Source organism: Pogoniulus pusillus, chromosome 12 (assembly GCF_015220805.1).
Source record: "Pogoniulus pusillus isolate bPogPus1 chromosome 12, bPogPus1.pri, whole genome shotgun sequence".
Taxonomy (NCBI): Eukaryota; Metazoa; Chordata; class Aves; order Piciformes; family Lybiidae; genus Pogoniulus; species Pogoniulus pusillus.
The window spans coordinates 32892652-32917898 of record NC_087275.1 but is presented as its reverse complement, the minus strand read 5'-3'; the positions used below and the strand labels follow the sequence as shown (position 1 = coordinate 32917898).

At 57.2% G+C, this 25247-nt stretch overlaps 1 protein-coding gene across 3 annotated transcripts; it reads left to right on the top strand.

The window, feature by feature from the left end:
• The first annotated feature begins 3059 nt into the window (after positions 1-3059).
• Positions 3060-23657, top strand: BEND2 (BEN domain containing 2). Of its 3 annotated transcripts, none has more exons than XM_064152079.1 (12): positions 3060-3792; positions 6719-6862; positions 7796-7953; positions 10859-10930; positions 11096-11185; positions 12075-12179; positions 12560-13061; positions 14189-14389; positions 16066-16187; positions 17685-17862; positions 19808-20011; positions 21712-23657. In XM_064152079.1, the coding sequence occupies exons 1-12, from the start codon at positions 3780-3782 to the stop codon at positions 21885-21887; spliced, it is 1965 nt and encodes a 654-aa protein (XP_064008149.1). In that variant the 5' UTR covers positions 3060-3779; the 3' UTR covers positions 21888-23657. The 3 variants fall into 3 exon arrangements, with proteins under 3 accessions (XP_064008149.1, XP_064008148.1, XP_064008150.1); XM_064152078.1 differs by having other exon boundaries at positions 3066-3792; positions 21674-23657; XM_064152080.1 differs by lacking the exon at positions 3060-3792 and having other exon boundaries at positions 6787-6843; positions 21674-23657.
• The last annotated feature ends 1590 nt before the right edge of the window (positions 23658-25247 follow it).

The following is a 25247-nucleotide window of genomic DNA, read 5'->3' as shown; positions in this document are numbered from 1 at the left end:
GGTACTAGCACCGAGTTCGTGCTGGCAGAAGAGGCAGCGGTTTACGGACTTGCATCCCTTTTGTATTTTTGTAATATTTGTAAATAAGGAAACTTTCTAAAAAAAGAAACCAAAACCAAAAGCATTGCAGAGTTGTTTGTTGTGTAAGGGAAAAAGCCAAACAAGAACACAAACCAAAGGTTTCAAAGGCTACACTGAAGTCCAAGCCTTTGGCTGTTGTAGAGCTGTGCCACACTGCCAGTCCTGCACTTGGTCTTAGTAAAGACGGTGCCGGTGCCACTGTGAGCCCCTCGGAAGGGAACGGGCGACGGCGACGCAGCCTGCACCGCCTGTACACGACCTGCACCTGACCCCTGGCTGCGCTTGCTCCTGGCTGGCCTGCAGGCAGCGGCGAAGTACAGCGCACAGGCGCACACCTGTGCATGCACACAGGCCCGCTCGCACACATGTGTGCACACATGCTCACGCATACATACATGTGCACACACGCACCTGCAGCCGCACATGTGTGCACACACACTTACACACGTGTACATGCACATGCACACACACCCCAGATACATGCACACACACAGAGGCCAGCTTGCACACATGCGTGCACACATGCTTACACACGCATACATACATGTGCACACACACACATGCACCTGCACACACAGAGATACATGCGCACACAGGCCCGCTCGCACACATGCATGCACACATGCATACACACATGCTCACGCATACATAAATACACAGGCACATGCATACACACACACATACACACATGCACATACATGCATATGTGCACAGGCTAGCTTGCACACGTGAGCACACACATGCTCACACATGCATACACATGCACATACATGCACATGTGCACAGGCTAGCTTGCACAGGTGAGCACACACATGCTCACACATGCATACATACATACACAGGCACGTGCATACACACACACATACATGCACATATGCATACACACAGGCACAGATGCATGCATGCACACGCATGCTCGCACATGCACAGGCACACGTGTGTGCATATACACATGCATATGCACAGATGCATGCAGGCACACACGAACCCACATACATGCACACAGGCATGTGCGTGCACACACATGCATGTACACCCATAGACATACACATGCTAAACATGCATACCCACACACATAGATGCATGCACATGCATACGCACAGATGCACGCAGGCACACACACGCACATGCACACACGAATGCACATGCATGCACACACACATGCATATGCACATACACACACACGTGTGCTCTGTCCCAGAGTAAGTTTCAGTGCAATACACATTTCACTGTAATGCAAGAGAGAGCCTCCAGCCCAAATGCCCTGCCAGAGCAGCAGCACCCAGGGCAGGGTACACAGGAACACAGCCGGTGGGGGCATTTGCAATGGCTGCAGAGGAGACTCCACAGCCTCTCTGGGCAACCTGTGCCAGTCTCTCACCACCCTCACTCTCAACAACCCTTTCTTAACATCCACTTTCAAGCTCCCCTCTCACACTTCAAACCCATTCCTCCTCCTCCTGTCACTAGTCCCTCCCCATCTCTCCTGCAGCCCCCTTCACATCCTGCAAGGCTACTCCAAGCTCTCCTCCAAGCCTTCTCCTCTCCAGCCTGCACAGCCCCAACTCTCTCAGCCTGGCCTCAGAGCAGAGCTGCTGCAGCCCTCTCAGCATCTTGGTGGCCTCCTCTGCACTGCCTCCAACACTTCCATGTCCTGCTTGTGTTGGGGGCACACTGCAGGTGGGGTCTGAGGGGAGCAGAGCCAAGGGGCAGAATCCCCTCCCTTGCCCTGCTGGCCACACTGCTCTTGGTGTTATCCACTGCTTCGCCCTTCCTCGGAGACTTGGTGGCTGTGCAGCCCTGGGGACAGAGAAGCCCCACATCACCTCCAGGAGCGAAGGCTGCTGTTCCCTAGGCTCTCTGCTCAGCCTGATTTGTAAGTGGGGTAAAGATGTTTTGTAGCTTAGCCTTTTCCATTCTCTGACTTTGCTAAACTGCTAAACTTGCCCTTAAGCATCCTTCTGAAGGTTCTCCACCGAATTAGAACCTGTAAATAACATTTAATGAGTTTGGGATATAGTTTGGGGGCAGGCTTTCACAGCATCACAGCAGGTCAGGGGCTGGAAGGGACTTCCAAAGCTCAGCCAGTCCAACCCCCATGCCAGAGAAGCATCCCCTAGACCAGATCACACAGGAGCACAGACAGGTAGGGTTTGAATATGTGCAGAGAGGGAGACTCCACAACCTCCCTGGGCAGCCTGTTCCAAGGCTCTGTCAGCTTCAGAGGAAAAAAACTCCTCCTCATGTTTCCATGGCACTTCCTATGCCTCAGCTTCCACCCAGTGCCCCTTGGCCTGGCCCAGCTCCCTCAGGCTCTCCTCATCACAGAGATGTTCCATTTAATAGATGTTTGTAAACATCTGAGGACTGGGGGTCGGGGGGGGCGGGACAGGCTCTGCTCACTGCTGCCTGGGATAGGACAAGCAGCAATGGATGGAAGCTGCAGCACAGCAGGTTCCAGCTCAGCACAAGGGGGAACTTCTTGCCTGGAAGGGTCCCAGAGCCCTGGCACAGGCTGCCCAGAGAGGCTGTGGAGTCTCCTCTGGAGCCTTTCCAGGCCTGTCTGGATGTGTTCCTGTGTGCCCTGAGCTAGATTGTATGGTCCTGCTATGGCAGGGGGGTTGGACTGAAGATCTCCTCGAGTCCCTGCCAACCTTTAATACTCTCTGAGCCTGTGATCTTTGTGGCTCTGTGCTGGACTCTCTCCAGCAGTCCTATGTCCCTGTTGAACTGGGGGGGCCCAGAACTGGACACATCACTCTGGATGCAGCCTCAGCAGGGCAGAGCAGAGGGGCAGGAGAACCTCTCTCGACCCACTCCCCACAGCCCTTCTAATGCAGCACAGAATGGCATTGTCCCTCCTGGCCACCAGAGCACATTGCTGGCTCATTCTCAACCTCCCACCCACCAGGACCCCCAAATCCTTTTCCCCTTTGCTGCCTTCCAACAGAGTCCTCAACCTCTCCTGCTCCCTGGGGTTGTTCTTTCCCAGGTGCCAGACTCTACCTTGTTAAATTTCATGCCATTTCTCCCTGCCCACCCTCCAGGTGCTCTGCAGCTCTGAGTGATGGACTCCTGATGGCACCTGCCCACAGCAATAAATGAGCATGCAGCGCTGTTGCTGCAAACGCTTTCAGTGCAGCTCGGCTGCTGCTGGGCATTCCAAGGGGGACCTGCCCGAGTCTTCTCAGGCTCAACCTCCCATCCACCAGGAGATCTCGGGAGAATAAACCCACCTGTATTTGCACGAAGCAGGAATACCTACATTCTTCTAAAGTAAGAATAAAAACAACTCTGGTTTTGTAGCTGCTGCCTCGGGCAGCCAACTACCCCAGCCCCCAATCGCACGGCAGCCGCACGGCACCACGCCGAGCGCAGCAAAAAGCCAGCTCACCTTCTAAGATGCGGGAGGCGGCACTCAGCATTTCACCTCCACCGCTAAGTGGCAAGCGGTGCTCCGGGACACGGACGACCGGAAAGGGAGAGGGCAGCCGCGCTGCCCCCCGCCTCCGCCCCCGCCCCGCTCCCGTTTGCCGGGCACGCCGCCGCGCCCGGCGCGCAGCCGCACTGCTTCCGAACAGTTTGTTGCTCACGTCGGAGCAGCTGCTTCCGTTTCCAACGTCGCATTCTGGCCCCACCTGCCACTGCCGGAGTCCCGGCTCGCTCCGCCGCCCGCTCCCGAAGGCCCCAGCCGAGCCATGGCTGCCGAGGGTAAGGCTTCCCGGCCGCCCCCGCCCCGCCGCGCTTCCAGGGAGGGGGGAGACGGTGCGCGGAGAACGCCGGTGCGCGGAGAACGCTTCCGCGGCGTTCGCAACGGCCCCGAACCCTAAGTGCGGAGCTGGCCAAGCCAGGCCCGCCGCGGCCGGCGCTATTCGCCGGTTCCGGCGCGGCGAGCCGCAGCCATTGGCTTTCGCTGCCGCCCGTCGCCGCCGCGTCAGCGCCGCCCGGGGCCGAGGCGCGGATGCGGGCTCCTGGTTGGTTGCTCGCTCGATGGCGGCGGCGCTGCGCAGGGCAGAGGCGGCGGCGGCGGCTTGGCAGCCATTGCGCTTTACGGGCGCGGTGCGCAGCCGGGGCTGAGGGCCCTGCGGCGGGCGGGCAGGCAGCGCTGCGCTTCTCCGGGCGCTCAGGGCCGGCCGCCGTGCTCGGCTGGGGCGGGCAGCGCTGCAGTGCGCCGGGCAGTGGTCGCTCAGGACCGGCCGCCCTGCTCGGCTCGGGCGGGCAGCGCTGCAGTGCGCCTGGCAGTGGTCGCTCAGGACCGGCCGCCCTGCTCGGCTCGGGCGGGCAGCGCTGCAGTGCGCCGGGCAGTGGTCGCTCAGGGCCGGCCGCCCTGCTCGGCTCGGGCGGGCAGCGCTACACTTCCCCGGGCTCCGGGCGCTCGGCTCCGGCCGCCCTGCTCGGCTCGGGCGGGCTCTCGGCTTCTCCCTGGGAGTGCGCGTTCCCGAAGCATCCCTGCGGCGTCACTGCTTGGGCAGCGAAGGCATGGGCGGCGAGGCAGCCGTGGGTGGCTGTGCCGTGGGAGCGCCGGAAGAAGGATTCTCCTGGCTTGGTCCAGCCACAGCTGCTTTACATCGAGGTGTAGGGCCAGAAGGTGACAGCAGCACGGAGAGAGTGGTCGGGGACTGGAACGAGCTACCCAGGGAGGTGATGGAGTCACCGACCCTGGTTGTGTTTAAGGGTGGTTTGGATGTGGTGCTTGGGGCTGTGGTTTAAAGGTTCTAGGCTGGGCTTGGTGGTCCTGAGAGGCTTTGTCACGCTGGGTGTTTCTGTGGTTCTGTGAGTGGTTTGTGGTGGAGGACACTTCTGTTCAGGTGGGAGATGAGAGTCCCGGTGAAAGCTGGGGAGGCTTTGCTGTGAAACAGCAGCGTCTCTGTCCTGGCGGCTCCTGGAGTGCTGCAGTTACTGGGATGCAGAGCTCGAGTACCAGCAGAGACTTAATGCTCCCGAAGTGGGATGTGTGGTTTAATGAGCTTGCCTCCCACAGACACAGTGCATGGAATCATGGAATCAAGAGGTTGGAAGAGAGCTCCAAGCTCCCCCAGCCTGGCCTAACACCCAGCCCTGCCCAACCAACCAGACCATGGCACTCAGTGCCCCAGCCAGGCTTGGCTTCAGCACCTCCAGGCACGGCCACTCCACCACCTCCCTGGGCAGCCCATTCCAGTGCCAATCACTCTCTCTGCCAACAACTTCCTAACAACATCCAGCCTGATCACATTGGGTGATTCTGTGCACCACAACCTCCCTGGGCAGCCTGTGCCAGTCTCTCACCACCCTCACTGCAAAGAATTTCTTCCTCCTCTCCAGTCTCAATCTGCCCTCCTCCAGTTTCAGTCCCTTCCCTCTCATCCTGCCACTCCCAGCCCTTCTCCAAAGTCCCTTCCCAGCTCTCCTGCAGCCCCTTCAGGCACTGCCAGGCTGCTCTAAGGTCTCCCTGTAGCCTTCTCGTTAGGCTGAACAGCTCCAACTCTCCCAGCCTGTCCCCACAGGGGAGCTTCTGCAGCCCTCTGAGCATCCTTGTGGCCTCTTTATTCCTGTTCCTACAGTTCCATGTCCCTCTTCTGCTCAGTGGGGGAACCAGAACTGGAATGTAGCTATAGCACAGTTACTCCAAAACTCGGACAGTTTTTTTTTTGTTGGTGTATTCTGTTTAACTGGGGGGAAAAAATGTTACTGGAGATTTGCCATTCAGTGTTTGTGCCCCACACTTCACTGGGGCTGATGATTCATTTGATCTGAATACCAAATAGGCAGTTAGGATTTGCAGACTGATTTGTTTCAAGTATGTTAAGCATGAGGATATCTTCTCATAGGCTTTAATGTAAATGGTGGAGCTCTCAGAAGTGGTTGGTTGTGGAGCCAGAGAATGGTTTGGGTTGGAAGAGACCTCCAAGGGTCATCCAGGCCAACCCCTCCCTGCACTCAGCAGGGACATCCTCCCCCAGAGCAGGCTGCTCACAGCCTTGCCCAGCCTCACCTCCAACAGCTCCAGCCATGGGCACTCAGCTCCCTCCCTGGGCAAGCTGTTGCAGGGTGGCAGCAGCCTCCTGCTGCACAACTTGTTCCTCACAGCCAAGCTCAGGCTGCTCTGCTCTCAGCTCAAACCATTGCCCTCCTCCTGTCCCTGCAGGCCTTTGCCAGCAGTCCCTCTGCAGCCTGCTTGCAGCCCCTGCAGCTCCTGGCAGGCTGCTCTGAGCTCTGCCTGGAGCCTTCTCCTCTGCAGGCTGCACCCCCCCAGCTGCCTCAGCCTGTGCTCACAGCAGAGCTGCTCCAGCCCCCTCAGTAATCTTTCTGTCCCTCTGGACCTGCTTCCTTGTCCTTCCTGTGTTGGTGGCTCCAGCTTCTCACCCACCAACACTCCCAAGTCCCTTTTCCTCAGGGCTGCTTTCTGTCACCTTGTTGTGGCTGGACGCTGTCAGGAGTTTGTTACTGAGCAGTTTCAGCAGTGCCACCAGCTGAGCTCCCCTTCTTGTGCCTGGCAAGGCCATGTTGCCACTTCAGACTGAGATGCTGAAGTGAAGCCTGCTTGAAATCAGCCAGTGGCACCATTCAGCTGATGGTGATCCAGGCAGCACAGCTGTCATTGATGAGCAGAATGGTGTCTAGGCTCACCTCCTCCTCTCTCTGCATACTCCAACAGGTTATGTGTCTTCAGCTGTTGATGATGGTGAAGCATTGATTATTGACCATGGAGAAAACCACCTGGCCACCCAAAGCTGCATGTCAGTGGAGCAGAGCTCTGAAGTCAGCAGTGGTGTTCACCAGGTGCCTCAACTTGCCTATGGTAAAGTCAGCGTTCATTTTGCTTGGGCTCTGATGCTCAGTGGCTGGTTTGAATGCTCTGTGTTCAGTGCTGCTGCCTTGAAGGCTTTCTGTGTCACCCACAGCTTTAAATCAGGGTTTGTTAGAAAGCCACTTCACAGGAGTTGCCTGGCAATGCATTTAGGCGGAGAAAGTTTAGTTGTGGCTTGGGAGGGCTTTATTAATAGTGAACCCACTGAAATCTTGTGTTTTATAAAGGCAGTGTTTTGCTTACTCAACACAGGGAGGATCTCTGGGAGTGACTTAGCAAGCACATGTCATGGCAGAGCTGAGGCCATGTGGAGCACTGGGGATACTGATCTGCAGTGGTAGTGAGGTGGTTGCTGAAGGTGATAAATGGACTGGAAGGGATGGATAAAAGGGCTGGAGCAGCTCTGCTGTGAGCACAGGCTGAGGGAGCTGGGGGGGTGCAGCCTGCAGAGCAGAAGGCTCCAGGGGCAGCTCAGAGCAGCCTGTCAAGGAGCTGAAGGCAGCCTGCAGGAAGGCTGCAGAGGGACTTGTGCTGAGGGGGGCTGCAGGCAGGCCTGCATATATTGATAACCAGTGATTAGGTCACTTCTCAGACTCCTCCAAGCAGCACAACCCCAGCTCCCTCAGGCTCTCCTCCCAGCAGAGAAGGTGCCTCCAGGGCTCTCCTCCCAAGAGAGAAGGTCCTTTCCCTTCAGCATCAGGTGGAATGGAGGCTGGAGAGAATGTGGGAGCAAACAGTCCCTGCCGTGCACCATTCCAGCTGCAAAGGGGTGGGATCAGCGAGTGCTAGCAGCACACAGGCAGGCAGACTTCCGACAGCCTCCCCCTTGAAAGTGGAATAGAACTGGGGTATGCCTTGTGTTTTGGAGGTGATGTCGGGGTGGGCAGGCTGCTGATGAGCTTTGGTTGCTGTGCACTTTGCCAGGAGGAGAGGGCCTGCCAGCGCTGCCGCAGCGAGGCGCCGCTCAGAGCCGCTCCGCAGGCGCGCAGGGGGGCAGCAGCTGCAGCCCCGACAGGATGGACTTCAGCTTCCCCCGCCAGAAGAGGAGACGCCTTGGCCCTGCCCTGCTGCCTCAGCATCTGGTGCGTTCCACCACAGCAGCCCTCTGCCCTCAGCCCCCTTGTAGGGTTACTGGGTTATGGGTCCCAGAGCACTGGAACAGGCTGCCCAGAGAGGTTGTGGAGTCTCCTCCTCTGGAGCCTTTCAAGGCCTGTCTGGGTGTAACCATAGAGTCATAGAACCAAGCAGGCTGGCAGAGAGCTCCAAGCTCCCCCAGCCCAACCTAGCCCCCAGCCCTGCCCAACCAACCAGACCATGGCACTAAGTGCCCCAGCCAGGCTTGGCTGCAACACCTCCAGCCACAGCCACTCCACCACCTCCCTGGGCAGCCCATTCCAGTGCCAATCACTCTCTCTGACAACAACTTCCTCACAACATCCAGCCTAGACCTGCCCTGGCACAGCTTCAGCCTCTGTCCCCTTCTGCTGCTGCTGGCTGCCTGGCAGCAGAGCCCAACCCCACCTGGCTACAGCCTCCCTGCAGGCAGCTGCAGGCAGCAATGAGCTCTGCCCTGAGCCTCCTCTGCTGCAGGCTGCACCCCCCCAGCTCCCTCAGCCTCTCCTCACAGGGCTGTGCTCCAGGCCCCTCCCCAGCCTTGCTGCCCTGCTCCAAACACCTTCCAGCACCTCAGCAGCTCTCTGCAATGGAGGAGCCCACAACTGGACACAGCACTCCAGGGGTGACCTGAGCAGTGCTGAGCTCAGGGGTGGGCACAAGAACCTCCCTTGTCCTGCTGCCCACAACTGCTCCTGAGCCAGCCCAGGATGCCATTGGCTCTGCTGCCCACCTGGGCACTGCTGCCTCCTCTGCAGCTCCTCTCTCCCACCACCCCCAGCTCCCTCTCTGCCTGCTCTCAGCCACTCTGGCCCCAGCCTGCAGTGCTGCTTGGGGTTGTTGTGGCCAAAGAGCAGAACCCTGCCCTTGGCCTTCTTCAATCTCATCCCATGGCCTCTGCCCACCCATGCAGCCTGGCCAGGTCCCTCTGCAGGGCTCTGCTACCCTCCAGCAGCTCCACAGCCGCTCCTAGCTTGGTCTTATCTGCGAACTCACTGCTGCTGGACTCAATGCCCTGCTGCAGGTCATCAATGAAGACATTGAACAGGACTGTGCCCAGCACTGATCCCTGGGGCACAGCACTGGTGCCAGCTGCCAGCTGGATGTGGCACCATTCAGCACCACTCTCTGGGCCCTGCCCTCCAGCCAGTTCTTGAACCACATCCGCATGAATCTGTCCAAGCCTGTGTGACCTGAGCTAGATTGTGTGGCCCTGCTTTGGCAGGGGGGTTAGACTGGATGACCTCTTTGGGTCCCTTCCAGCCTCTGACGTCCTGGGATCCTGTGAACCTGCTCTGCACTCAGCAGGGACATCCTCTGCTAGAGCAGGCTGCTCACAGCCTTGCCCAACCTCACCTTGCACATCTCCAGGGATGGTTCCTCAACTCCCTCCCTGGGCAACCTGTTGCTGTGTTGCCCCAACCTCACTGCAAAGAATTTCTTCCCAATCACCAGTCTCAATCTGCCCTCCTCAAGCTTCAGTCCATTCACGCTCATCCTGTCACTGCCAGCTCTTGGCAAAAGTCCCTTCCTGGCTTTCTTGTAGCCCCTTCAGGTACTGGAATACTGCTCTGAGGCCTGTCTGGAGCCTTCTCCAGGCTGAAGAACTGCAGCTCCTTCAGTTCCAGAGCCTGTCCTTGTGGCAGAGGCTCTCCAGCCCTCTTCATGGCCTCCTCTGGACCCTCTCCATCAAGTCCGTGTTGTTGCTGTGCTGAGGGCTCCAGAGCTGGCCCCAGCCCTGCAGGTGAGGTCTCAGCAGAGCAGAGGGGCAGGATCTCCTCTCTCCATCTCTGCCAGTTCTGCTTTGGATGCAGCCCAGGCTGCCCTTGGCCTTTGGGGCTGGCAGTGCCCAGAGCTGGCTCCTGTCCAGCTTCTCACCCACCAGCACCTCCACATTCTTTCCCTCAGGGCTGCTGTCTCTCAACTCATCTCCCAGCCTCCATTGACAGTGAGGACTGTTTTGACCCAGGTGCAGGACCCTGCACCTGCTCTTGTTGAACCTCATGAGCTTCACCTGTGCCCAGCTCTCCAGCTGATCCAGGTCCCTCTGGATGCCATCCCATCCCTTTGGCATATCAACAGCACCCCTCAGCTTGGTGTGATCTGCAAGCTTGCTGATGGTGCCCTCAGTCCCCCTGTCCATGTCACTGATAGGAATACTGAGCAGCCCTGGTCAGAGCTGTCCATGTGGTGGCACTGCTGATTGCTCTCTGGGAGCAGCTTGGAAGCAGTGAGAAGGTTTCACAGCTGCCAAGTGCAGTTATTGCCACTGAATCAAACTCACCTGTTTGCTCCTCACATCACTTAACTAACCTAGTGTCAGTCTGCACAGAGTCTCCGCATTCTCTGTGGGTGCCATGGGCAGAGGCACTGAGTGCAGCCTCAGCAGGTTTGCTGCCCACACCAAGCTGTGTGGTGCAGCAGCCAGGCTGGAGGGCAGGATCCATCCAGAGGGACCTGGGCAGGCTGCAGAGGTGGGCACAAGCCAAGCTCAGGAGGTGCAACAGGAGCAAGGGCAAGGTCCTGCAGCTGGGTCAAGGCAGTGCCAAGCACCCACATTGAGTGATTCTGTGCTCCACAACCTTCCTGGAGGCATTCAGAGCCAGGCTGGATGATGCCTTCAGCACCTGGGCTGGTGGGAAGTGTCCCTACCCATGGCAGGGGAGGTTGGAACTGGCTGATCTTTGAGGTCCCTTCCAACCTCAGCCCATTCCCTGAACCTAACCCTCAGTCTTTCATTAAGTGCATCAACCAAAGCCATTCATCCTGGCAGGATCTAAACTTGCAGCAAGACCTGTGAATTTAGGGTGGGTTGTTTTATTTTGCCTCCTTTCACCATTCAAACCACTAAAGGATCCTTTTGTTGCTTCCCAGGTGAGAGGCAGGGAAGGAGAATATGAAGACAGTGACAATGTCATCTACGACTATGAGCCAGACTATGAATGTGTAAGTGGAGTTAAAGGCTCCTTTGTTGGGCAGGCTCTGACAAGCTGCTCTGGGGAGGGGAGAGGAATTTGGAAGCTGGGATTTCTTGGCTTAATGTCTTAAGTCTGTCCTCAGTGTTTCTCTTCCTGCCTTACCACCTGGGCTTTGTTGTTTTCCATGGAGAAGAGCAGTGTTGTGTCTGAAGGTTCCTACACTGAGATTTCTGACATTGGGGATCAGCAGAAAACTCTTCTGGAGGTCCTTGCTTACTGCCAGGTATTTTGGGTTTATGTCTTAATGAAGTGTTGGACTTTTCAGAAAGCTTTACCTTTTGGAATTCGTAGAATCAGGGAATGGGTTAGCTTGGGAGGGAGCTCAAAGCTCAACCAGTTCCAACCCCCAGACATAGGCAGGGACACCTCCCACTAGAACAGGTTGTTGATCCAGTCTGGTCCTGAACACCTACGGGGAGGTTGTGGAGCACAGAATCACCCAATGTGATGAAAGATCTGTGTTTCCATTGAGTCATACAATGCTTTGGGCTGGCAGGGAGCTCCAAAGCTCATCCAGCCCAAGCCCTGCCCTCAGCAGGGACATCCTCCCCCAGAGCAGGCTGCTCACAGCCTTGCCCAGCCTCACCTCCAACAGCTCCAGCCATGGGCACTCAGCTCCCTCCCTGGGCAACCTGTTGCAGTGTGGCAGCAGCCTCCTGCTGCACAACTTGTTCCTCACAGCCAAGCTCAGGCTGCTCTGCTCCCAGCTCAAACCATTGCCCTCCTCCTGTCCCTGCAGGCCTTTGCCAGCAGTCCCTCTGCAGCCTGCTTGCAGCCCCTGCAGCTCCTGGCAGGCTGCTCTTCTCCAGGCTGAACACCCTCAGCCCCTGCAGGTCCTTGCAGGCTGCTCTTAAGTCTGTCTGGAGCCTCTTTTTCTCCAGGCTCAACACTCCCAGCCCCTTGAGGTCCTGACAGGCTGCTCTTAAGTCTGTCTGGAGCCTTCTCCTCTGCAGGCTGCACACTCCCAGCTGCCTCAGCCTGGCCTCATAGCAGAGCTGCTGCAGCCCTTAGATCACCTCTGTGGCCTCACTCCTGCAGCACTGTGTCCATTCTTCAGCTCTCAGCTGGTGCCCTGTGCCCCACTGCTGTGTCCCTCTGCTCTCCCCTGCCAGGCCATGTATGAAGCCATTCAGAAGCTGGATAAGAAATTCGATGTGCTTCACCGCAAGGTCTCTGAGCTGCAGCAGTCTCGAGTCAGGCCACTGCTGCTCAAACCTGTGAGTACTAAACCCTCCCACTGCCTCTCATGCTCACTCTAACAAGGAAGACTCTCTCCTTTTGCTAAGATTGAAATCAGTGATGGGAAATAGGGCACAGGTTCATTCATTTGTGGAATGGTTTGGGTTGGAAGGGACCTTGAAGATCATCATAGGCCAGGTTGGGTGAGGCCTTGAGCAGCTGAGTCTTAGCTGAGAGATGTCCCTGCCTGTGGTGAGGAGGTTGGAGGAGATGAGCTCCTGTGGCTTCACCACAATGGCTGCTTCTGTGAGGGGCCTGTTCTGAGTGCTGCACCCTGAGTTTCCTGCTCTGCAGAGGAGGAGTCCTGACCAGCTGGGGCCGACCTAACCTTTCCCTTCTTCTCTGCATCCCATTGCAGAAACCACTTGGATTTCCACACAGAAGTTCCAGCCATTTGCCCCAGGGGAAAATAAGAATACAGAACCCCATGGAAAGGAAACCAAGACCTCAGCTCCCTTCAGCAGGCCAAGAAAGGCACAGCTCAGGTCTAAGTCCTGACTTACAGAACGGCTGTGTCCAGGTCACTGCCGCAGTGAAACAGAGTCCCCCAGTGGAGCTGCAGCAGCAGCAGCAGCAGCAGCCTGACCAGAGGCAGAGCCCACCACTTCCCACCATAGTTTCTACTCGTTCCTTGCACTCCTCCCTCACAGCAGCCAGCAGGATGCCAGAGCTGCCTGCACCATCAGAGCTGGTGGAGAGCGTCATGGCAAGTGCTGCCCACCTCGCCTCTTCGGTGCCAGCGCCCTCTGAGACCACTCCTGGGGACAGCTCCGTGGTGGGTGACTACACAGCTGCACCTGGCTGTGTGGGCACCAGTCAGGGAGCACCACCTGCTGCAGTGCATGTGGATCCCAGCCTGGGTGAGTGCCCCTGCAGTCAGCACTCAGAAATGAAGGCTGAAGAGAGCTGCTGCTGGTGTGAGGATCTGTCTGAGGAAAGCTCCGTTGGCACTCTTTGGCAAGGCTAAGGGAGCAGACCTGGCTGCCTTGCCAGCATTTGCAGAGGGGAGGGATGTCTGTCCTCCAGGAGGGGTGGCTGCCATCCAGAGGGACCTGGGCAGACTGCAGAGCTGGGCTGAGGAAAAGCTCTCAGGCTCAGGAAAGCAAAGCACAAAGTCCTGCACCTAGGTCAGGGCAATCCAGGCTGGGGGATGGTGAGAGTGAGAGTAGCCCTGCAGAGAAGGAGTTGGGGGTGCTGGTGGGTGAGAAGCTGGGCAGGAGGCAGCCATGGGCACTGCCAGCCCAGAAAACCAATGGCAGCCTGGGCTGCATCCAAAGCAGGGTGGGCAGAGATGGAGAGAGGAGATCCTGCCCCTCCTCTCTGCCCTCACCTGCAGCACTGCATCTGGTTCTGGGCTTCCCCCAGCAAAAGAGGGACTTGGAGCTGCTGGAGAGGGTCCAGAGGAAGCCACCAAGAGGCTCAGGGGGCTGCAGGAGAGCTGGGAAGGGACTTTGGAGAAGGGCTGGGAGTGGCAGGATGAGAGGGAATGGATTGGAGCTGGAGGAGGGCAGATTGAGACTGGAGATTGGGAAGAAATTCTTTAGAGAGTGGTGAGAGACTGGCACAGGTTGAGGGTGGTGAGGGACTGGCACAGGTTGAGGGTGGTGAGGGACTGGCACAGGCTTCCCAGGGAGGATGTGGAGCACAGAAGCACCCAATGTGATCTTCGATCACATTGGGTGCTTCTGTGCTCCACAACCTCCCTGGAGGTGTTCAGAGCCAGGCTGGATGATGTCTTGAGCACCCTGTGCTGATGGGAGGTGTCCCTACCCATGGCAGGGGAGGTTGGCACTGGCTGATCTTTCAGATCCCTTCCAACCTAAGCCATTCTGTGAGCCTCTGCAAAGCTAAGAGAGGAGAATTGTCTCCGACAGTGGCACAGAGCAGCTTGAAAAAGTCCTCTTTTGCTTCACAACTTCTTTGGGGTTGGTTTTATTTTTGTAGCTGTTGTTTTTTTTGGTCTTCAAATGTCTTTGTTCTCCAAAAGAGTTTGTAGGTCAGCCAGCCAGAAATGTCAAAGTTCCTGGGAGCTACCTGATGAAGGCTCGGCAGAAGAGCAAGCCCAAGTACGCCGCTCGCTACCTGGTGCGAGTCCTCTTCCCCAAGGAGACCCTGATGAGCAGCATGCTGGATGGGGGTGCCCGAGGCCATAGGACACTGGATCCCAACAAAATCGCTGCTGTCAGAGGTATGGTACCCTTCAAAGGGCATAGTTTGGCCACTTGGTAACTGCCAGGAGTTCTTTTGGCAGCTGGCACCAGTGCTGTGCCCCAGGGGTCAGTGCTGGGCACAGTCCTGTTCGATGTCTTTATTGGTGATCTGGAGGAGGGCATTGAGTCCAGCAGCAGTGAGTTTGCAGGTGACACCAAGCCTCTGCACTCCCTCTGGACCTGCTCTGGGGCTCCTGCTTCTCACACTTTGGGCCCTCTCACTGGGCTCCTGAGTGCCATCACAAAACACCTACAGGACAACCTCCAGTCCTTATTAGATAGAGAAGGGAATATAGTGACAGAGGATGAGGAAAAGGCAGAGATGCTTCACACCTTCTTTGCCTCAGTCTTCAGTAGTGGGACAGGTTGTCTCCAGGACAGCTGGACTCCTGAGCTGGCAGATGGAGTCAGGCACCAGTGTAGTCCCCCTCTAATCCAGGAGGAAGCAGTAAGCGACCTGCTGAGACATTTGGATCCTCACAAGTCCATGGGACCGGATGGGATCCACCCTAGGGTGCTGAGAGAGCTGGCAGCTGAGCTGGCCAAGCCACTCTCCATCATTTATCAGCAGTCCTGGCTCACTGCAGAGGTTCCTGAAGGCTGGAAGCTGCCAATGTGAACCCACCCACAAGAAGGGTCAAAAGGAGGAGCCAGAAAACTACAGAGCTGTCAGCCTGACCTCAGTGCCAGGCAAGGGCATGGAACAGGTCATCTTGAGTGCCATCACAAAGCACCTACAGCGTGGCCAAGGGATCAGGCCCAGCCAGCATGGGTTTAGGAAGGGCAGGTCCTGCCTCACCAACCTGATCTCCTTTTATGATCAGATTCCTGCCTGGTGAATGTGGGGCAGGCTGTGGATGGAGTCTACCTGGACTGCAGTAAAGCCTTTGACACTGTCTGCCACAACAAGCTACTGGCACAGCTGCATCTCCTGTCTTGGACAGATTCACTCTGATATGGGTCAAGAACTGGCTGGAAGGCCAGGCCCAGAGAGTGGTGGTGAATGGTGCCACATCCAGCTGGCAGCTGGCACCAATGCTGTGCCCCAAGGATCAGTGCTGGGCACAGTCCTGTTCAATGTCTTCATTGATGGTCTGAATGAGGGGATAGAGTCCAGCAGCAGTGAGCTGGCAGGTCAAGCTAGGAGCAGCGTGGAGCTGTTGGAGGGTAGCAGAGCCCTGCAGAGGGACCTGGCCAGGCTGCATGGATGGGCAGAGGCCAAGGGATGAGACTGAACAAGGCCAGGGGCAGGGTTCTGCACTTTGGCCACAACAACCCCAAGCAGCACTGCAGGCTGGGGCAGAGTGGCTGAGAGCAGGCAGGCAGAGAGGGAGCTGGGGGTGGCGGGAGAGAGGAGCTGCAGAGGAGGCAGCAGTGCCCAGGTGGGCAGCAGAGCCAGTGGCATCCTGGGCTGGCTGAGGAGCAGTGTGGGCAGCAGGACAAGGGAGGTTCTTGTGCCCACCCCTGTGCTCAGCACTGCTCAGGCCACCCCTGGAGTGCTGTGTCCAGTTCTGGGCTCCTCCATTGCAGAGAGCTGCTGAGGTGCTGGAAGGTGTTTGGAGCAGGGCAGCAAGGCTGTCTAGATCAGGACTATTTTTAACTGCTGCTTTTTCATTGTGAAGCTTAACAGATTTCCCTTGTGTTTCCTGTGCAGAGTTCCTTGCAGGTACCTTTCCAAACTATGACTTGAGTGTGCATGGCAGAGACTGGAACACCTGCGTCACGAACATCAACGCCATGATCCGCTGCTTGCGCTCCCAGGCCAGGCCAACCCTGGTAAGCTGCCTGGAGGTGGTCAGGGATTGAGCACCTGCAGGTTGTGCTTCTTTCTCACATGAGTTCTTGGATCAATTCACCATACACCAGCTGTGGCTGGCAGTTTCTTGGGTTCTGTCATAGAATGGGATTTGGTTGGAAGGGGACTCAAAGCTCAGCCAGTTCCAACCTCCTCTGTGCCACAGGCAGGGACACCTCCCACTAGAACAGGTTGCTCAAGGCCTTATCCAGAAGGTCCTGAACACCTTCAGGGAGGTTGTGGAGATCATAGGCCACTAGAACAGGTTGCTCAAGGCCTCATCCAGCCTGGTCCTGAACACCTTCAGGGAGGTTGTGGAGCACAGAAGCACCCAACGTGATCAAAGATCACGTTGGGTGCTTCTGTGCTCCACAACCTCCCTGGGAAACCTGTGCCAGAGTCTCACCACCCTCAACCTGTGCCAGTGTCTCACCACCCTCACTCTCAAGAACCCTTTCCTAACATCCAGTTCCAAGCTCCCCTCTGCCACTTCAAACCCATTCCTCCTCCTCCTCTCATTCCCAGACCTTGTCACTAGTCCCTCCCCAGCCCTCCTGCAGCCCCTTCAGATCCTGCAAGGCCACTCCAAGCTCTCCTCCAAGCCTTCTCTTCTCCAGCCTGCACAGCCCCAACTCTCTCAGCCTGGCCTCAGAGCAGAGCTGCTGCAGCCCTCTCAGCATCTTGGTGTCCCAGTCTTTGCATTGCTCAGCACAGCCCTGTTGGCTGCAGCTGTATTTCCATATGAGGACCTGGACAGGTTGCCGGGGTGGGCAGAGGAGAATCTGATGAGGTTCAGTAAGGCAAAGGGCAAGATCCTGCAGCTGCATCTGAAGACTCCTCCTTATCAATACAGGCTTAGGGATGGTGAGACTGAGAGCAGCCTGTGCCTGGAGCACAGCCCTGTGAGGAGAGGCTGAGGGAGCTGGGGGGGTGCAGCCTGCAGCAGAGGAGGCTCAGGGCAGAGCTCATTGCTGCCTGCAGCTGCCTGCAGGGAGGCTGTAGCCAGGTGGGGTTGGGCTCTGCTGCCAGGCAGCAGCAGCAGAAGAAGGGGACAGAGGCTGGAGCTGTGCCAGGGCAGGTCTAGGCTGGATGTTGTTAGGAAGTTGTTGTCAGAGAGAGTGATTGGCACTGGAATGGGCTGCCCAGGGAGGTGGTGGAGTGGCTGTGGCTGGAGGTGTTGCAGCCAAGCCTGGCTGGGGCACTGAGTGCCATGGTCTGGTTGGTTGGGCAGGGCTGGGTGCTAGGTTGGGCTGGGTGAACTTGGAGCTCTCTGCCAGCCTGCCTGGTTCTTCCTCCTCCTTCTCCCACTGCATTGGTTCTGTCAGCTATACTTTGAGTCTCTGGGAATTCTAAACTAGGACCAAGACAGGTAGGTATCTGGAACCTAACTGGTAGGACAGGAGGAATGAACTAGAGCTCTGATTAGCAGAGGGATGGGCTCCTGCCAACACATGTACCAACCTCCTTTGTTGTTTCAGGAGACAGCTGGAGGGAAGGCGAAAGTGTCTGATGCTGCAGAGACATCAGCAGATGGCGAAGGCAGGTCTCAGAGCTCCAGCTTCACAGCTGACTCCTCACAGAACGAAGCAGTGGAGATGTTTCCAGAAGCTTTCCACAGCACTCCGGCCAAGAAAGCACAGTCTTTGGAACCCATGGGTGAGCTGAGGCATCTCCACCTGCTGCATTTGTGCCTCAGGTTTTGAGGGGCATGAGGTGTGGGTGGGATTGTGTGCTGAAGGGGTTTGCTGAGCTGGGCATTTTCTCTTAAGGCACTCACTTGGTGTTCCCTCAGGGGAGCAAACCAGAGCCACAGAATCTAGTGGGGATGTCCCTGCTGAGTGCAGGGAGGTTGGGCTGGATGACCTTTGGAGGGCTCTTCCAACCCAAACCATCCTCTGAGTCTCTCCTGTGATTCTCTGGCTAACAGAACATGTGCTGGCATCTGCCAGTGTCCAGAATGCTCTCCCACTGAGAGCCTGAAACACTGAGCAGAAGAGGTCAGTGTTAGGGGTTAGGGTCAGGGTTAAGGTCAGAAGGGCAAGGAAGCAGGGAAGGGCCTGGAGAATGAATCTGGTGAAGAGTGACTGAAGGGGTTGGGGCTGTTGAGTTCGAAGCAGAGGAAGCTGAGGGCAGATCTCATACCTGTCTACAGCTACCTGAAAGGAGGCTGTGGAGAGGTTGGTGCTGGTCTCTGCTCACAGGGAAATAATGATAGAACAAGAGGGAATGGCCTCAAGCTGCACCAGGGCAGGTTTAGACTGGACATTAGGAAACGTTTTCACAGCCAGAGTGGTCAGGCACAGGCTGCCCAGGGAGGTGGTGGAGTCAGCATCTCTGGAGGCCTTCTCGGGTGATTCACAAACTGGCAACACACAGAGGGGATGGGTGCAGCACTGCTGGGTAAGGAACTGGCTGGTTGGTGGCACACAGACAGTGGTGAGCAAGGGCACAATACTCACCGGCAGACCAGTGCCAGGTGGCTCCCTCAGGGGTCAGTGCTGGCACCTGTGCTGTTGGGCATCTCTGTCAGTGCCATGGGCAGAGCAATCAGTGCAGCCTCAGCAAGGCTGCAGATGGCACCAAGCTGTGTGGCATAGTCACTTGCTAGAGGGCAGGGATCCATCCAGAGGGAGCTGGGCAGGCTGCAGAGCTGTGCCCAGGCCAACCTCATGGCAGTCAACAAGGCCAAGTGGAAGGTCCTGCAGCTGGGTGGGTGCAGTGCCAAGCACAGCTGCAGGCTGGGTGGGGAATGGCTGAGAGCAGCCCTCAGGAACAGGCCCTGGGGGTCTGGGCTGATGCAAAGCTCCACAGGAGCCTGCAGGGTGAGTGCAGCCCAGGCACAACCCTGTGCTGGGCTGCAGCCAGAGCAGTGTGGGCACAGGGCAAGGGAGGGGATTGTGCCCCTTGGCTCTGCTCTCCTCAGACCCCACCTGCAGTCCTGGGGGCAGCTCTGCAGCCCCCAGCACAAGCAGCACATGGAAGTGTTGGAGGCAGTGCAGAGGAGGCCACCAAGATGCTGAGAGGGCTGCAGCAGCTCTGCTCTGAGGCCAGGCTGAGAGAGTTGGGGCTGTGCAGGCTGGAGAGGAGAAGGCTTGGAGGAGAGCTTGGAGTGGCCTTCAGGGTCTGAAGGGGGCTGCAGGAGGGCTGAGGAGGAGGAGGAACGGGTTTGAAGTGGCAGAGGGGAGCTTGGAACTGGATGTTAGGAAAGGGTTGTTGAGATTGAGGGTGGTGAGAGCCTGGCACAGGTTTCCCAGGGAGGTTGTGTAGCACAGAAGCACCCAATGTGATCAAAGATCACATTGGGTGCTTCTGTGCTCCACAACCTCCCTGAAGGTGTTCAGGACCAGGCTGGATGAGGCCTTGAGCAACCTGTTCTAGTGGGAGGTGTCCCTGCCTGTGGCACAGGGGTTGGCAGTGGCTGAGCTCTGAGCTCCCTCCCAACCTAACCCATTCTGTATGTGGTTTAGTGATGAACTTTGCCACGTAAGAGTTCCGCCTTGGCCTTGGTGAGCCCAGGGATGTTTTCCAACCTGAAGGATGCTGTGACTCTGTGAATAAATGAGGTCTCTCTCTGTTCCTCCCTCTCTGCCCTGCTGCTCAGACTTCCTGGGCAGCCCCTGGCGCAATGTGCAGTTGCCTTTCTCCATCCTTTACGTGGCCAAGGGGAAGTCGCGGCCGGAGCTGTCTGCTCGCTTCCTGGTCCGCCACATGTTCACTGAGGAGGTGCTGGTCAAGAGCAACGTCTATGGGAACCTGGAGCGTGGCATGAAACCTCTGGACTGCAACAAGATCAATGCCCTCAGGGGTGAGTAGGAAAACCACTTTGCAAAAGGGAGGCTGGGGAGGTGAACAGAGGTGAGAGACGTTTGGGGTCCTGTCAGCAAAACCCTGCCCCTGCAGCAGGATGGCTGCAAGCTGCTGTGGCAGCTGCTGCTGCAAGCAGGCAACACCTTAAGGGGAAAAGCAGCCAGGAAGAAAGGGAGCTGGAGGTACTGGTAGATAGTAGCCTGAAGAGGAGGCAGCAGTGTGCCCAGGTGGGCAGCAGAGCCAATGGCATCCTGGGCTGGCTCAGGAGCAGTGTGGGCAGCAGGACAAGGGAGGTTCTTGTGCCCACCCCTGTGCTCAGCACTGCTCAGGCCACCCCTGGAGTGCTGTGTCCAGCTCTGGGCTCCTCCATTGCAGAGAGCTGCTGAGGTGCTGGAAGGTGTTTGGAGCAGGGCAGCAAGGCTGGGGAGGGGCCTGGAGCACAGCCCTGTGAGGAGAGGCTGAGGGAGCTGGGGGGCTGCAGCCTGCAGCAGAGGAGGCTCAGGGCAGAGCTCATTGCTGCCTGCAGCTGCCTGCAGGGAGGCTGTAGCCAGGTGGGGTTGGGCTCTGCTGTCAGGCAGCCAGCAGCAGCAGAAGGGGACAGAGGCTGAAGCTGTGCCAGGGCAGGTCTAGGCTGGATGTTGTTAGGAAGTTGTTGGCAGAGAGAGTGATTGGCACTGGAATGGGCTGCCCAGGGAGGTGGTGGAGTGGCTGGGGCACTTAGTGCCATGATCTGGTTGGTTGGGCAGGGCTGGGTGCTAGGTTGGGCTGGGGGAGCTTGGAGCTCTCTGCCAGCCTGCTTAGCTCTGTGATTCTAAGACGTGTTTAAGCTACTCAAGGGGGTTGCCTGATCACAAATCTGGCTCATAGGAGGCAGCAGTGGGCACTGCCAGCCCAGAAGGCCAAGGGCAGCCTGGGCTGCACCCAAAGCAGGGTGGGCAGAGATGTAGAGTGGAGATCCTGCCCCTCTGCTCTGCCCTGGGGAGATTTCACCTGCAGGGCTGGGGCCAGCTCTGGAGCTTGCAGCGCAGCAAGGACATGGACCTGGAGAGGGTCCAGAGGCGGCCAGGGGTTGGAGCAGCTGTGTTAGAGGACACACTGAGGGAGTTGTGCAGCAGGAGGGTTGTGGAGCACTGTAGCAGGTTTTGTCATTCCTGCAGCTATTGAAGATGAGGCTGGAGAGGGCTCTGAGCAGGAATGGAAAGGGACCAGAGAATGGAAAGGAAGGGGAATGGAGTGAAGAATGGATGGGAATGTAATGAGAATGGAAAGGGGAATGGAATGAAGAATGGAATGGGAATGGGGAGAGAATGGAAAAGGAAGGGGGAAAGAGATGGGGAATGGAATGAAGAATTGAAAGGGGAATGGGGAATGGGGAATGAAGAATGAAAAGGGGAATGGGGAATGGAAAAGGAATGGGGAATGGAAAGAAGAATGGGAAGGGGAATGGGGAATGGAAAGGGAATGGGAAATGGAATGGCAAGGGAGTGGAATGGAAAGGAGGATGGAATGGAATGGTCCCTGCCATCAGCAGCTCCAGGCAGCCCCCATTGCTCTCCATACTCTTGCCCTGCTCCCATCAGCTTGGTGGCACCCACTGGGCTCACTCCAGCACCTGCTGCCCCCCCACTGCTGACCAGCTGCTCTCTGTGCTTGGCTGCAGACTTCCTGCAGGAGAACTTCCCCTCCTTTGACCTGCAGGAGACAGGCTACGACTGGAAGGCCTGCGTGGCTGCCATCAACAGCACCATCCGCAGCCTCAGGCACGACTACAAGAAGGCTGTGGCTGGCATCCGCTGGAAGGTCGTGCCCGGAGCACACACCTCTGCCAAGGCCCCTTCCCTGAGTCCTGCCTTGCTCAAGCCCTTCCCAAGTGACACAATCAACCTCACAGACTGAAGCTCTCTGCCCTGTCTGCCCCCACCTGGGAGCCTGTGACAGGGACTCGGTGTCCAAGAGTGAGTTTCCAGCAGCACCCAAGAGTTTTGCTTCGTCACACCAAAGTTAGCAGAAGACATAGGAACCCAAACTCCTCCTGTGAGTAGCACCTGTGCTCCTCAGGAATCACTTTACACTGCCCCCTGTAGCATTGCTCTGTGCCCTCCCCTACAGGCATCAGCTTCTCATCATTCCTTCACCAGCTTCTCGTCATTCCTAGACTCGGGAAGATTCATCTGGCTAAAGAACAGGCACTGTGCATCAGCTCAGCAGAAGCAGGTAAAACACGTGGGGGAGAAAGTGTGCTCCTGCTTGGAGGAAGACTCAGAGCAAGCTACATGACCTCAGTGTGAAGGAGTAAATCTGCTTTGTCACTTGAGCAGTGTAAGCAAAAAGAGCTCCTTCAGAAGACAGCAAATAGAAGTAGCTGTAATGCTGTGTGGTTAACTTGTCCTCTGCCTCACTTTTGGCCTCTTCTAGAAGCCCTTGTTGTAGGATAAGGAAATAATCACAGCATGTGAGGGGTTGGAAGGCCCACAGAGCATCCAGCCCAAACCCCCTGCCAGAGCAGCAGCAGCCAGGGCAGGGCACACACAGCACAGCCAGGGGGGTTGCAGTGGCTGCAGAGAAGGAGACTCCACAGCCTCTCTGGGCAGCCTGCTCCAGGCCTCTGCCACCCTCACAGCCAAAAAGCTTCCCCTCCTCTTGCCCTGCCACCTCCTCTGCCCCAGCTTGCCCCCAGTGCCCCTTGTGCTGCCCTGGGCCAGCCCTGAGCAGAGCCTGCCTGCGTCCTGCCCACACTGCCCTGCACAGCTTGGGCACAGCACTGAGGGCAGCCCTCAGGCTGCTCTGCTGCCAGCTGCCAGCCCCAGCTGCCTCAGCCTGGCCCCACAGGGAACATCACAGCCCTCAGGTTCCTTCTAAGCTGAAGCTGACCAGCTGGAGCTGTTCACAAGCTAATGCTGGGTGGGTTCTCTGCTATCTAGGGGAGCTCAGCTGTGTTTTGGGGGGGATGTTTTCAGCAGAGGAAGTGTTCAGTGTATTCACAGGGTCATAGAAAGGTTTGGCTTGGAAGGAACCTTGAAGATCATCTAGTTCCAACCCCCCAGGCATAAGCAGGGCCACCTTCCTCTAGACCACGTTGCTCAAATCCTCTTCCAACCTGGCCCTGAACACCTCATGCAGAGGCCTTAGCAATTACCAAGTTGAGTTTCTCCTGCCCCCTCCTTGCAGAAGTCTTCCACAGGATCTCAGCAGCAGCCTCCCCTCCCCTGCTGCATTGCCTTTTCACCCCAAATGTTGTGTTACAAATCTGGGGGGCTTCTGCTTTCCTGCTCTCACATTCTGCTGCTGCTCCTCTGGCCAATCCCTCTTGCAAATACCAGGAGCTTTGTTGTGTGGATTTCACCAGTTCCAAACCTCAGAAGAGGCCCAAAAGTGCTGATTTTCATTCTTTCCCCAGTAGTTCTCCCAACCTTTTTCAGTGCCCTTGAGAGGTTGGAGGGGTAGGATGCTGCAGGCACTGAGGGACCTGCCTGCACTGGACTATTTCAGCCTCCCCGTTGGAAAGTGAAGAGTTGAGTCCAAGTAGAAAGAGTTTTCTGGGTTCTGCTTCCAATGTTTGTGAAGTTGTTGCCTAACTTTTGTAGAGAGGGAGATGCACTATTTTGTTGTTAGGAATAAAGTGTTTTACACATGAACCTCCCCCACAGCTGCCTGAACGTGTCTGAAATGTTTCTTGCAGCAAAGGGCTGCAGCTGAGGGTCAATTTAAGCTGGAAAGAGGTGCAGGAGCCTCCCTCCCTGCCTGCTCACAGCTGATGTCAGTCTCAATCTGCTCTCTCATCAAACCATTGCTCTCCTCCTGTCCCTGCAGGCCTTTGCCAGCAGTCCCTCTGCAGCCTGCTTGCAGCCCCTGCAGCTCCTGGCAGGCTGCTCTCAGCTCTGCCTGGAGCCTTCTCTTCTCCAGGCTGAACACCCTCAGCCCCTTCAGGTCCTGAAGCAGCCTGCTTGGAGCCACCTTTCATACAATCAACCAAGCTGGAAGAGACCTGCAAGCTTATCCAGCCCAACCTATCCCCCAGCCCTAGACAGTAACCCAGACCATGGCACTAAGTGCATGGTCCTGCTCTGCAGGGGGGTTGGACTCAATGATCTCCTTCGGTCCCTTCTACTCCCTAACTTCCTGTGAACTCTCAGCCTCCAGGCACAGCCACTCCACCACCTCCCTGGGCAGCCCATTCCAGTGCCAATCACTCTCTCTGACAACAACTTCCTAACAACATCCAGCCTAGACCTGCCCTGGCACAGCCTGAGGCTGTGTCCCCTTCTTCTGCTGCTGGCTGCCTGGCAGCAGAGCCCAACCCCACCTGGCTACAGCCTCCCTGCAGGCAGCTGCAGGCAGCAATGAGCTCTGCCCTGAGCCTCCTCTGCTGCAGGCTGCACCCCCCCAGCTCCCTCAGCCTCTCCTCACAGGGCTGTGCTCCAGGCCCCTCCCCAGCCTTGCTGCCCTGCTCCAAACACCTTCCAGCACCTCAACATCTCTCTGCAGTGGAGGAGTCCAGAGCTGGACACAGCACTCCAGGGGTGGCCTGAGCAGTGCTGAGCACAGGGGAGAAAAGAAAAGAGAAAAGAAAAAAGAAAAGAAAAGAAAAGAGAAAAGAGAAAAGAGAAAAGAAGATGGATTTAAAGCCAGAACTGTTTTGGACCAGCTTTTTGGGGGTTCTGTTCTCTGTTACTGCAGCTGAGGGCTGCAGCCAGGGCAAAATGCAACTGCAGCTGCAGAGGAGCTGCAATGTGGAGTCCCTCATCCTCTGTGGACCACTTTCTTCCCTGCCTGCTGACAGCCATTTAGCAGCAGCCCCTCAGGAGGCTTCTACATCATCAGGTGGCAACTGCCTGCTGTGCAGTGCCTTCCAGGAGCTGTAAAGAAGGAAGTGCTGAAGGAGGCAGGTTGCTGCTCCCTGCCTTACCTGCATCCATTCCCGAGCCCTGGCAGCCTGCTTTCCAGGGGAACCCCTCCTGGCCCCAGCTGAGGCCTGTGCTGTGTGCAGCAGGCTGAGCTTTCCTCCACTGCCCCCCCAGGCTGCCTCCTCTTTGCTGCCTCCAGCCTCCAGCCAAACTTCCCAGTCCCCACTGCCTTGCAGAGCAAACCCCTGCAAACCTGCTCCAGCTCCAGCAGCTCCCCACTGGGACAGCCAGAGGAGGCTCAGGGCAGAGCTCATTGCTGTCTGCAGCTGCCTGCAGGGAGGCTGTAGCCAGGTGGGGTTGGGCTCTGCTGCCAGGCAGCCAGCAGCAGAA